The following is a 14,064-nucleotide window of genomic DNA, read 5'->3' as shown; positions in this document are numbered from 1 at the left end:
AGCTACACACGTCATCTATTGACTAGATCAGTGGTTCTCAATCCTGGTCCTCAGCACGCAGAGTACTGCTGGTTTTTGTATCCTACCAGGTAGTTAATTGCAGTTAATTGCAATCACTTTGCATCCCAGGTCTAAATCAGTTCCTGATTAGATGGCTAGAATGAAAACCAGCAGGACTCTGAGTCCATGAGCACCAGGACTCATAACCACTGCACTAGGTAATATATTCAGCTATATCCTCACAGGAATACTAAAAAATATGTTTAACAGAAAGTTCCACCATCCTTTCTGCGTAACATGATTTTATCTGATTTTATCCATAATTTGTTGATGAAATGCTTTCCTTTAAAGTGAGTAAAACATCTATTCCTCACAATTTTGAAATACTTTAATATCTAATATTTTGCAGGTTCACATGTAATAGGTTTGTCATTTTTGTCTATGTGTGATGCGGTAAGGAGGCAGAAGTGAAGAGTTTCATTCCAAATTGAGAAATCCACCATTTGAAAACACTGACACCTCCTCTAACAAAATGATGTCTGGCATTAAAGTCCATTATGCGTAACTACTAAAGTTAGGAGTCATCTTAAGACATTTACTTACAAAACAGTTATGTTTCTGAGGATACAATCATCTGTGATTTTGAAATATTGATTGATGAACTTCAGGAAGCAAAACTAGTTCCACAATGGTTGTATGGTGTTTTGGACTGAAAGTATTGATGAACATGATGAATCACAATTTGCTTCAAAAGAAACCACAAACATGTTTACTCTTGTAACCAATGACTCTATTCATCATCACCCCTTTCATTTCTGCCAGGCAAGAGTACACATGGCATATGCAGTTTTGTGATTTGTGTGACAACAATGAAAAGGTATTATTAGACTATTAGTTAAAGGTATTATCAGTTTAGCAAAATTATAAAGAGTTTAGACAATTGTGTGAACTATTTTGTGAGCATGGACCTTTGTTTGGAGAGTTTTGTGAATAGCATTCTGATAAATGATATATGTAGTTTTGTACGGTATTTTGCATGAAAACAATGAAAATGTAGAGTTTGTTTTGCAAAATGATCAAGGGTTAAATGGCTGCGTTAACTCTTTAGAGAGCATGGACTTTGGAGTTTGGAGAAATTATGTCAAATCAGTTGAGAAAAACTGAACATTTTTATCCATGTTTTCATTATCTTGTTATAACAAAATGTTCTGAGTGAGGTCTCTGTGTCATACTCAGAATAAAAGCCAATTAGCAAGGCGAGCTATGCAGAGAAAATACAAGAGCCAAAACCATTGGCACGAAACAAGAAATATCCACAGGAGGTTTATTTTTCATACCCTCAGGAAGGGTAATGGGAACTCTGTGTGTGTGTGTGTGTGTGTGTCTGCTCATATATACTTGACATATATACTGTATAAACCGGAGGGCTAAATAAGGTGCTAGAGATGTGACTAATTGACCTGCGCTGTCACACGCATGAATGTACAAATGGCAAATGTGTTTAGAAGAAGCAGACATATTTAACCTATGACATTCGGTGCCAGTTTCAGTGCCTGTTACGTAACACATAGCCTTCATATTCCTCGAGTGCCTGTCTTTACCACTGTCAGCCAAATAGATCACACTGCAAGGCTTCAATCTCGCTCAAATCAATCACAGTGATGATTCTCTGGAAAAAAGGGGAGATAAAAAGCGAGCCGGGCCTGTCTAGTGTGAGAGCAGAGGACATCAATGCCTCAGTTAGACAGCTAGTCTGAAGGGGCCGTGTCCCCAGACAGAAGGACAAGACAGAGTTCACCTGCATTCAATACAAAGTTTTGCCTCAGTCTTTGGGAAAAGAGAAGCGGCAGAGAATAGCGGGCTGCACTCCCTGATGTAAATGTCATCTGGATAAAAATCAATTTCATGATTCATTCAAGAGGCCGGGAGTTACAAATGGACAATGTTGCCCAGGCTTTTCAACTGCAATGCCCTCTTCCCCAAGAATGACTGTGTGCTCACAAGCAGGGCAAGTATAAGATGATTTCTCAAAGGTGCACAACGACATTGCGCTTGGTAATAATTCAAAAAGTTTGGCTGATTGTTTTTTTTTTTCCTCCTGTGGCATTGTTGCTTCTCATTTCCAACACAGCGTGAAAGGCAGTGAAATAAAAACATCTTAGGAGCAAATCGCCCTCACCATGGCAACAGTATTGATCAACACTCCTGGGTCCTCAGAAAAATCTATCCCTCATGTCAATTTCCCAGCATTAACAGTTCAGCAGCCACTCATGTCCTGAATAGACAGCCATGATATTTAGGGTCTGGCAATAAAATCTACAATCACTATTTAGCTTCCCTGATGATTCATTTATCACAGGGGTGAGACACAAATGACCTGATGATATGCACCGAGAACAAGCCCACAAGTAGGCCAGAAGGACAGTCAAGGTTGATGTCTTTGTCCAAAAAACTTGAACTTTAAAAAAAGAGATTCAACTTGAAAGCCCATTTGATTGCTTAGTAATAAAGCATATCCTGATAATCAAATAAAGTGTGAACTGTCTTAGATAGGGAAATTTAATATGCTGTACAGAACCCATTTGATGCCTCTTTCCCTTTCATTTTGGAGGAAAAAAAAACGGCATTGCTTTTTCAATCATGTCTGAACAGGTGTTCTCACCAGGCTTTCGACGAAATTAATTTGACACTTGATGGATTGGACTTGAAAACAATTTCAGAAACGTGTAATTGCTACCACATACTAATCAGATGCTGTAAGACTAATGGGTGTAAATGGGCTAAGAGCTCTATAAGCTCTGGTACGTATTGATTATTACTCAGCCTCATATCTAATTCATCACCATTGGTACAACAACAAAAAAAAAGCTAGGTGACCACATCATCTGAATATTTGAAAAGGTTGAGAGGGAGACTGGGAAATGTATCTTCCTTCAGGTGCGTAGGTTTGACTGTGATGATCAGCATTGCTCATTACAGCTATAAAGGCGGCACGTTGGGGAAATGAGCATAAATAACCGGCTGTGCAAATGCAGGATGGAGCCGCGTGACAAGTGCTGTCAATCCACCGATTCCCCGAGCTTGATTACGCCGCCAGAGCTCCTGTGCCACAGCCCACATGGACGACACCCACACTCCCACAGTTTGACACTTACAGACATGCTGGTGCACCTGGGGCGAAGAGGAAAGGAGAGAGGGAATTAGGGAATCAGCTCTCTCCTCCCCTCCCACCCTCTGACTTTTACAAATGCATACATCTTGATGTCAGACAGCTCGCCTAAAAAAAGAAACTTCACATTCTGAAACAAATAACTGGTGCAGGGAGGAGGGGTTCAACGCGTGACTGCAAGGTTTTGCCAACTTGGAATATTAAAAACTGCATTTGTTACTCCTGCATGCAAAGAGTGAATAGTAACCAAAGCCAAGCTCAGGGTTGCGGTGGGGACCATCAGTCTAATTGTCCAGCCAACGGAGCCGCAAAACCCCAGAGGATGGCTGGAGTGGTCTGCTAAGGATCGGATCTGCTGTGAAAAGAAAGAAGAGGGTTGTGTGTGTGTGTGTGTGTGTGTGTGTCTGTGTGTGTATGTGTGTGTAAGTAAGGAAAGGGTGGGGGCTAAAAGCATGTTAAGTACTTTGATGGCCTTATAGTCTCAGTTAAACAGCTACTTAGGGCCAAGGACACGGTTTGTCTAATTGATCTGGAAAAACACACAAAATGTCATTGACTGCAAGTTACAATCTGTAACCACAAATCATTAGAAGTAACACTGTAGCTTTGATGATTCTCCTTGGCTTCAACAGCACTGCCTTCAGATGAGGAAAGCTGTTTAGATGTCTGCACATATGCAAAAGCATCCACATGGTATATCACGTAATTAGATATTTTGCTATGAAGATGTGTTTTAAATAATTAATCTGCTGTATTGGTGCTCTGCTGGGTTTCTCCTTCCACTGCAGCACCAGCAGTGGGCCAACACTATCCATGGACTGCCGGCTCTCAACGAACAGGAGTGGTGATGTTCACTTAAACCCTACTTTAAAAGACGAACTCATTTTGAAATTAGTGGTGCAAATTCCTTTCATTAACTTGCAGCCACCAAACTCAATTAGAGCGGTAAAGCGAGTTTAAAACAAGCTCATTTGGAAGAGCTCCCCTGTAGATAAAAGAAAGCCAAGTCAGCTCGTATGTCAAGGCCTCAGATTCACAATCCATAAAAATGCTTGCAGTCCTGCAGTACAAGAGGCTCATATAATCATGTGCAATCACATTAGGCAGGCCTGCTATTCTTACAAAAGGGGGTTGTTGTGCTTGGGTGTGATTGTGTCAGCCTGTCAGTGCCCACTCATCCAGGCTGTAGACTCCAGAGAGTGAGACTGAAACAGACGGGAGCTGTTCTTTCAGCACCGCCGGGGACGCGCAACAGCCCACTCAGCTGTCTCAGCCTGGGAGGAGAGCAGGGTGAACCCATCCAAACTCAGTTCATCTACCTTTTAATTTGCAGAACTGAGCTCACCCACCCTTTTAGGCAGACATGCATCTTTATGGCATTAAGTCATAATATCAATCTGATGTAGGATAAGTATAAGGATAGGGTCTTCTATGGGAAAAATAATAAATTAATGCTTTTCTGAAAAAGTATTGATTTTTTTTATACTGGTTTGTCGTTATGATGATACCCGACAGGCAGTAAACGTTTATCCACCTGTTCTGTTCACCACTACATCACTGCTCTCATCTGCCTCTCACTCTCCTTCCTGGGACTGGGTGGGTATAGAAATGAAACGGCGCATCACTTATACTCTTCACTGAAAGGGGGATTATTACCAGAAGGGTCGACAAGTGTGCTACACATGCTACATTACAGCCCTATTTATCAATCAAAGGTATAGGCTATTTTAACGCCACAAAACTATTGCACACACTCAGACACTTGCCTGAAAGAGGCGTAGGATGTTGGCAACCATAATCGATACTGAACTCGCCGAGGCTCCGATGACTCCCACCACTTTTTCGGGCTTGACAAACACCGGTGGCTCCCCATTAGTGCACCTCACGTCTGAGGTGTCCTTGGTTATCAGGGCTTGAACAAAAGTTAAAGACTGCTCCAGCGCATAGGTATCCCTCGAACAAGTGTCCAGCACCCGGGCGCCTAAGGTGATGTTGGGCAGGAGTTGTTCGTCCTGGTTAATTTGGTCCAAAGCGTACATCATGGCCTCGAGCCGGTGGATCCCGTTCTCCTTCTTGATGTCCCCGCACGGCGTGCCGTCGGTCCCTCTGGCGTGCACCGGGAAGAGTCCACCCAGGGTCAAGTGCCCCTCAATCCGTATTGAATGGGGTGCATAGGTCTCCTGAGGCAGCGCGAAATCTACTACAGTCCTCATGAACCAAAACACTCTCCACATAGAGCCGGGGCTCAGCTTCACACACAGGCTGCCGCGAGCCATGATTAACTTTTCGGGAGGAACGCGTCAGCCGATGATAGGATCCGAAAGGCGAAGAAGTTTGTCAAATCGAACCCATTTCTTGTCACCAGGGAGGAGATTCAACAAGCCGGGCTGGAAAACCAAGACGCATTAGATGGCTCAGACAAACTGCGCCCATCGCTTTGCTGCCAGGAGTGAGCGGTGCAGCTTGTTGAATAGAAAAGCCCCTGACGGTAATTCAGTTCCCTCGGAAAAGGAGGCGACATCCATTTGTCAGAAAACATCAATATAATAAGATGTTTACACACGAGAACAGCCGCTGCAAATGGATTGGCCTAATTGTGTCCATTTATGCTATCCAAAGCGCGAGCAGCAACACAATGAAGCTACTGTTAAGTACTGACATATCTTCCCAACCAATTCAACCAATTCTACACAATAATATTTAGTAAATAGCAGGCATTATCTCTCAAAATGAATACTTAAATGTTAGCACCGGCAGAAGTGGGTGACATTCTTCTTGCTCAGACCAACTCCATGGGAGCGCAGTGATGGTTCAGTCGGCTGTGGTGTCTCGGTCTCCCAGGGGTCCGTATCATCTCCACAGTCTCCAAAAAAACACGACTCTTGGAGGCTTGGATGTGCGTTCATAGAGGGGAGAATTAAGAAAAATCCAACTAATTAAAGCGCCGCTCGCTCTGTCTCCGCAACCGGTCGCGTTTCACAAAATGAATGAGTCACAGCGAGGGATTCACTGTGTGCGCGGAGTTTTCAGCCCCCTTTCCTTGCGAGACGTCATTCAGCTGACTGAAAAAAAAAATGTAGGATGACTTCATGACAAGATTTCCAGGGAGTTTGCTGAATATCCTCAGAGATCACTTCAATCAAAACGCGAGCAGGTAAACAAGAAACAGTCGAGTTGCTATGTAGATTATTCCCTCAAATAGTGAAATAATTATATTTGCGTCTTTCTACTGATTGCCTCTCAGCACACAATAGCCTAATAGTCTGTGTAGATTCAGAGTGAGGTCCGCTGGAACCTCAACATCTCTCTCTCTCTCTCTCTCTCTCTCTCTCTCTCTCTCTCTACCTCCCTCCCTGCCCCCCCCCCTCTCTCTCTCTCTCACACACACACACACACACACACACACACACACCGTCTGACAGTGTCTCTTCTTTTCATTTTGATGTGATGATGGCAGACATGAAACAAATATAAGATCTCCAGCATTATGAAAACATAGCGGTGCTCCAGCATCCACTAAAAGTGTCTTTCCTGAAATAGTTTTTGGTTCATTACTAATGCACCTTTAAAGAGGAGGAGAGCGAGAGAGAGAGAGAGTGTGTGTGTGTGTGTGTGTGTGTGTGTGTGTGTGTGTGTGTAAGAGAAAGAGGGGAGCAGACACATTTGGACGGGTCCAGGCTGGTCTCCCAGGCAACCCCTCTTCAGAAGACACTCCTGATTCTTCCTGTGCACCCCCCGCCTCACACACACACACACACCGCTGGTGAGAAATAACTACACCTTCAGGAGCAAGCAGCCCCACACCATCCTAACAACACACCATCATCACCAAACTATTTAATTGCACAGATGGTGCTTTTACAAACAAGTAGATTATGATAATTTGGTTTTGCTGGCATGTATTAAAAGTAACCTGGGACTCAGTTGGCTATTACTGAAATTAATTTACAAATAAGGCAGGCTCTGTGTGTAGTCCAAGGTAAATCACACCTCATGTTCAATAAATTCAATTTGTTGACACTTATGGCTACTACTGTATTCATTCAGTGGGTTACAGTATCAGGATAGGTGCCCACTAAGTGCTCTATAGATACATTATTAATGTATAAGCCTTCATTTTCAAATAACCCTATAAATTGTCCACTTCAGAATCAGGCGCTACGCACTCAGTGACACCCAACAAGCTTTCACAAGATTACTGTTGTAAGTTAGATGGAAAATAGTAAATGGATTACAGAATAAATCAGCCAAGTTGCTTGATCATCGGAGTCACAAACATCAGTGGCTTCTGCGATGCTTTATCGTAAAAATGATTATGTGGCATAGAATTGCATTTTGTGAACATGCGCGTTCTATTTTGGTTCTGTTCAATTAAAAGATTAGAAAGGGCTATGTAGCTCTAATTGAAACATGCCCTATTGACATTACAGGCATGGGTGGACAAATTTCTAATTAATTAACTTGAATAGAGATTAATTCAAGCCTAATCCTGCCATGTACTGTATTTATCTCCGTTAGCTGTGTTGATTGCAGAAATACGAAATACCGTTCAATAGATAAATCATGCATGTCCGACTCCGAGCAGAATAACACGGTTTTGGGTGCTGCGGCTCATGCTACATCATAACTGCACATACATTGGGTCGAAAATTCATGAAATGCACCAAAATACATTGAATGAAACTGTTTGCTAATGCATGATGTTTGAGCCCAGAGAGCAGAGTGTGTGTGTAGGAGCTGCTGGGAACAGACTGTTGAGGAGAGAAATGAGGGAAGTGAGCGAGGAGAGAGGCAGATGGCCTCCTCCACTATGAACACACTGAGACAGGCAGGCAGGCCTGGAAAAATGCAGCAACAGCCCCTATAAATGACACCCTGAGAGACTGGTGTCGCAACGCACGACACTAATTCCACTGCTTGGACTCTGCGGTGGGAGCCTGACTCCCACTTACACTGTCAACGGAAAGGTTACTTTTGAAAAATGGGGCCTGCACCGTGATTTAATTCACTGACTAACCCCAGGAAGAGGGGCCCTTCCCCTGGGGACGCTGTGCGATTTAGACTGAGATTACACTTCAGTTTGGATCCTCTCTCTTTCTCTCCTTTCACACACACACAGACACACACTCACGCACGCACACACATTTCATTTCAATTTCATCATGGAATGAAGAACCAAGGAAGCAACCGGGTGAAGTGTGAATGCATCTTGGAAAGAGGGCGTTCAATATAAACCTGACCAAACAAACACACACAGCCATGGCTTCCTTATCCCAGGGATATACTACATTTCAATGCATCCTACTCTATAAATTATGGCTTCCTAAGAGAGACCAGAGCTTTTGTTTCAGGCATTCAGTAATATGTCTGCTTGAAAGCGTATGCAGTCTTCTTCAAGTCAATTACAGAGCTGGCACTGTGCTCTCCTTTGAAGAACGAGGAATCAAAGAACAATAAAAAGTCAACCTTCAGGACAAGAGGCAATAAGGTTTCCTTTTGGGCTGACACTGGGCACAATGGGGTCTGTCTGTCAAATTAATTAACCTGGAAACCTCTTTAATTCCCAGACACAAATGAAAGGGTCGAGGCGTCCACAGGAAAGAAATAACGGCGGCGCGGGAGGTAATTGCATGTCGAGGTGATTTGTTCTAAAGCACACAGACCACCAGCCTGTTTGGAGTCATGCATATTCTGAGCGGGGTGAGGTGTTAATGTTAGATCAATGTAGGGGCAATGTTAGATTAGCAACATGAAGGTCACTGAGCTGCAGGGCCCCATGTCTCATTTAGTACCATCTGTTTTAGAAGAATAAAATCAGGCTATTTACGCTTTTCTTCATCACTATGGGCAGAATCAGTGGCTATGAGGAAAGGAGAAATAACAGTATTGTAATTCTACAGGCGCTCTGTATGAGAAGACAAATTCTTAGCTGTACTGCTGTTTATACCGAAGCCAAAGCAGGTGCAGTGCAGCTAGGACGATAGACTCTCTGCACTCTCAATTATGATTGTAATCCATCTGTCATACCTGCTCCCTTCTAATTATGTCTCTGTAAAGCTGCTGCTGTGTGCTCAGGGCCCATTCACACTCTGAAATGTGACAGATAGACAGATAATGCACAAGTGACCTCTGGAATATGTGAGTGCGGTAGCTTGGTAACTAGAGCTTTTTCTCCCTAGGCTACCGCTGTGGCCGCCTCAAGCCCTCGGGTTATATGACAAGCAAAAATGACTACGCTTAAGATAGTTGAAGAGAAATTTGGCCTTTAAGCCAAGAAAAAGTAAGAGTAAGAAAAATGAAAGCCGAGGGAAAGCAAAACTCCTGCTGTTTTTCTGCTTATTGATGTGGCAAGTACCTGCTCTTGATTAGGAGCATATCTGGTTGTGATAATGACTAGAGGTATTTCAGCTGGCAGCAACCAGACCCAAAGGTGCTGACCTCCCACCCACACAGTCCTGGAATCTTCCAGAGGCCCTATTAGTGGGTGACTGGACCTTTGTTATGATGGCTAATCCCACGGTCCAGTGGACTTATATGATAAGTGGGTGCAGCTGTGGTTGCGGTGTTACGTAGCCAGGAGGATGTACCCACAAATTTGATAGTGATAGCAAAGACTTCTCGCTTTGTGTCTGTTAATTAGTGGACCGTCTCAGCAGCTGTGGATCTGCAAATTATTTTATCAGAAGCCTTTTCATGGAATATTGTGATTGAGATTTTCACAGCCTTTGTGAATGACTCATAACAATCCTTTGTGTATTTGTGTATGTGTGTGTCTGCACACAAACATGCCTAAGTATGCATATTTGTGAGGATGGAGATGAAGGTAGTACAGATTACCTTACAATATTGTTAATTATCTTCTGAACCAGATACACTACCAGTTTGGACACACACATTTTTCTTTATTTTTTTTTTTACTATTTTTCATTTCATCACATTTTAGAATAATAGTAAAGACATCAAAACTATGAAATAACACAAATGGAATTACACAGTGACCAACAAAGTGTTAAACAAATCAAAACTATCTTATATTTTAGATTCTTTAAAGTAGCCGCCCTTTGCCTTGATGGAAAGGCAAAGGCTTTGGAAAGAAATTCATACATAGGCATCAACTTCACTGTTTATATTTGTCTAAGAAACAAATTTCAAGCATTTAAGCATAAGCCGTTAGATCAAAATGGCTTTAAGATAAAGAAAAACATAGTACATTCACTCAGGTGTTTCCAAACTTTTGACTGGTAGTGTATATTTGCTCTAATAAACTGTATTTCCATTGCATTCCATTAAATGTTTTGTTTTGAACTTCAGAATCCTAGAGACAAGCACAGGGCTCTACACCCTGCACTGCGATAGACATCGAGAAATTTCAGACAAGGACATTTATCATTCACAATACAGTGTGTGCAGCTGAACTGTTTCTCACCCCTTGATCCTTCCACAAAATTGCTATGATTACCATTTTCACTCAACAATGGCAAGTGCTGGTTTTAAAATGATTGCATCCCCATGGCAAACAACGTCCAGCAGTATAGGCATGTTTATATAATACAGGCTATGGTTACAAATACAGATCGGCATTCAATATGTGGCATAAAAGAGAGCTAACGTACATTTCCGACCGCGACACCTAGAAGCCTTACCTTACCTCCTCTCTTACCACTATATGGTTTAATTTGAGCGATTAAAAATAAGTGCAGTGCTGCCATGAACAGCTGAGACATTCAGGACATGAACAGAGGCAAGAGTGCTAAATGTCAGCATATGTAATAGCAATAATAGTAATAATGAGATGCTGCAGATGGACTGCAGATGGACATTAGCAATCTACAATACCATCAACCTTTTTAATGGGACTCCATTGAAGCCCACTATGGCAGACTTGCTTCCTAGTTCATATTCATTCCAAATTATGTTGTGGCAGCTGGTCACACACCACTACAGTTACTTACCATATGAGGAATTTGCTTAACACGGGTCTCACACTAATAATACTCATTTTTATAAAATGACATCAGGGTAATATACAAATGTGCTCATTTTTCCATTTTTCAGACGAACTTTATACTTTGCAAAATTTTGTTGTCAATGAAACTCTGTGAGTGGATTATGCCGGTGGTCTTCTTGAATTAACTGTGATGCTGTTTGTGTTGCAAAAAAACATATTTTCTTCATCTTACACTGCTCATTACCATATGGAGCTGGTAGCGAGGACTGTGGTTGAGGGCAGACCTATTTATTTCAGATAAGTGCCCCTGCAGCCTTTCACAGAGTAAAAACACACACACATACACACAATACACGCACAAACACACACACACACACACCCACGCACAAATTTTGAACAAGGATTTGCTTAGGCTGACTTCTAGCTGCCGCACAATTCATCATGCACATGAATTAATCTCTCTTACTCATTAGGTGGAAATTAACTCTGTTACAAATTGCCGCATATAGCCACCGCATGAGGTGGAACAATAAATCACTACCTTTATGTATGAACGCCATGCACTTGAAGTGACACTTATGGGAGCTGCCTCATACACTGTACATTACCTCCTTTAGCTTGAGGCTGTACACAATTAAAAAAGAGCCAAGTTAAATAGCTTCCCGTTTTAATAGCGTTCGAGCCCAAGGAGCGTATGGAGGTGTCGTCTGAGCGCAATCCCCTGGGTTTGTCTGTTCAGTGAGCTCAATGCTCCAGTGGTCCCAGCTCTCCCCCTCTGTCTCCCGGCCTCGCTCTGTCTCCCTCTGGGCTCCCTCGGCCCAGCGCTCCCATGGGAACGCTGTGGCTGGAACTGTGTGTCACCAAAAGCTGCCTATTCCCCGGGGCGGCTCCAACGCCGGCACACCGGATGGCTATTTGAGCCATTCCAGCTGATCTCTCCCATACAGAGGAAGAGTAGAGACAAGGTGGGGGAAACGCACACATCCATAAAAAAGGTGAATTACAAGGAGTCACACCTTGATTTGAGGCGTGTTATGGAGATGAGGGGAGTCACGGTCAGGTCAGGGTGCCTATCCCCGAGTGGCTTCTCGCGATGAAGAATCACGGCTCCAAGTCAGGCCTCAAAAACTAAAGTAAAAGAGAGTTAACAGGGAGCACATTGTGTTTACAGAGTTTGGAGGGAGGAATGATTGTGTACTGTCGAATTTTTATGGGTGCCCGACAGTGCTGAGTGAAAGTGAGTCCCGTCTACACAGGGCACAGCACAATACAGACAGAGCAGAATGGGGCTTCTTATGGTTGCTCGGGGATTGAATAAAGCCCAGTTCATTTGCTACATATCACGTTTTGTTACATGGTTTCAGACAATCCCTCATATTTCATCTGAGGAGCTTGCAATGGGCGTTTTATATCCTTCCTATTTCCTCCACCTTTCAGCTCGCTTTAAGCTCCATCGTGTCATGAGGGTGTTTTTTTCTCCTTTTGGAATCTCTCCCTTTTTGCTTTCAAGCTGAAAATCAAATCTATAAATCAAAGGCAATGGGAGAAAGAGACGAGGACTGAAGGACATTTAAATCCTTTCCGAGTTTCCATAGCTTCAGAGAGCGAAATAAACAGGAAATTAAAATGGAATTTATAACCACACAGCTATAATGTGGGCTCTTTTCAGCGGATTGCAACCAGGTGCACTTCTTAATGCTTATTCCTGCTTTATATTCTATTCTATTGGGAATGGATCCTCTTCTTTATTATTAATTTCCCTGGAAAGTGGCAGGAATCGTATTCTTTGAGAAATGCCAAAAAACGCCTGGTGCTCATGATTACTTTTATTCATTACTGATTCCTCCAGTCAGAATGTTTTTCAGATATTTAGCACCACAACTTCAAAAGGAGAAACTGTCATGCTCAAAAAACGAACGTCCCCACCAACACATACTATTGAGGGAGTCTAAACAAGCTGAAAATATCTTGCCCAATCAAAGCATATGACATAGTCTTTCTCTTTGTGAGGGAGTTTCAGTGAAAAGATAACACTGAGACGTTCAGATGAAAGAATACAATGAGGCATTCGGATGTAATACACGACTCCCTGACTCTCTGACTCCTGCTACATCTATGCAGAGGAGGAAAGGCGATCGCAGACAAACATTTTGAGTCATGGAATTAATGACAGCTTACATGTGCATCACACATTCTATGATCACTAAGCTGTTGAATGACATCCTATAGGTCTTTGTGTATATTGGCAAACGTTGGTGTTGATATTGAATATTCATTTTGGGCCACATTTACTAATGGAAGAAGTGCCAAGAGCTACACTACAGACTTACTGCTCATGGTGCATGGATCAATATTTTCCTAATTTTCTTGATGTTTGAATGAGTAACCTGCAGCCCAAACATAATCACACCAAAATGAGTGTTGTGTGAATAATTATATTCCTGGTTCTTTTCTTTGAAAGACTTAAACGATAACTTGAACACCATCAAAGTGAAGTTATAAATCAGAGCACTCTGAAGCAAAAGGCAGGAATGAGAAGAATGCTTTCCTTTTAAGTGGAGGCTTACAATTGAACCTCAGGCACTAGAGTCCATAAATCGCAGCATCAATTATTAACCCAAATCTGTTTTAATGTGCCAAAAGAAACCCCAGCGGACAAGCTAATGCAACAAGCAGGAAACGAGAAGACCCGATAAAATGACCAGTGTGGCCAGAGTCGGCCCCTTTTTGCGTTTGAGCTCGTCTAGAGTGCAGGAAAACATCAAACACGGGCCCATCCTTTCAGACTTTAGAGGCCATCAGGAGCCATATTAGTAGCTAAATAATAGAGAATTCCACTCGCTTAAGAGAGGAAATACAGTGCTAGATTGAGCCTTGCGGACATAATTGATGAATGCCTTAGAGATATGGCAGCGCACAAAGGAGAGTTCAGGCCGAGCAGAGCAAC

General features: G+C 42.7%; 1 protein-coding gene across 2 annotated transcripts in view; it reads right to left on the bottom strand.

The window, feature by feature from the left end:
* Positions 1-5,445, bottom strand: part of LOC139928276 (metabotropic glutamate receptor 7-like) — a 50,094-nt gene extending 44,649 nt beyond the window's left edge. The window contains exon 1 of one of the 2 annotated variants that reach the window (XM_071920753.2): positions 4,936-5,445. In XM_071920753.2, the coding sequence (XP_071776854.2) occupies positions 4,936-5,445 (510 nt within the window). The remainder of the gene's footprint in view (positions 1-4,935) is intronic. The other variant, XM_071920755.2, reaches the window with a different exon arrangement.
* Between the last annotated feature and the right edge of the window lie 8,619 nt (positions 5,446-14,064).

This window comes from Centroberyx gerrardi, chromosome 14 (assembly GCF_048128805.1).
Source record: "Centroberyx gerrardi isolate f3 chromosome 14, fCenGer3.hap1.cur.20231027, whole genome shotgun sequence".
Taxonomy (NCBI): Eukaryota; Metazoa; Chordata; class Actinopteri; order Beryciformes; family Berycidae; genus Centroberyx; species Centroberyx gerrardi.
Note: the sequence above shows the minus strand (reverse complement) of the source record. Positions and strands in the feature narration are given on the sequence as shown.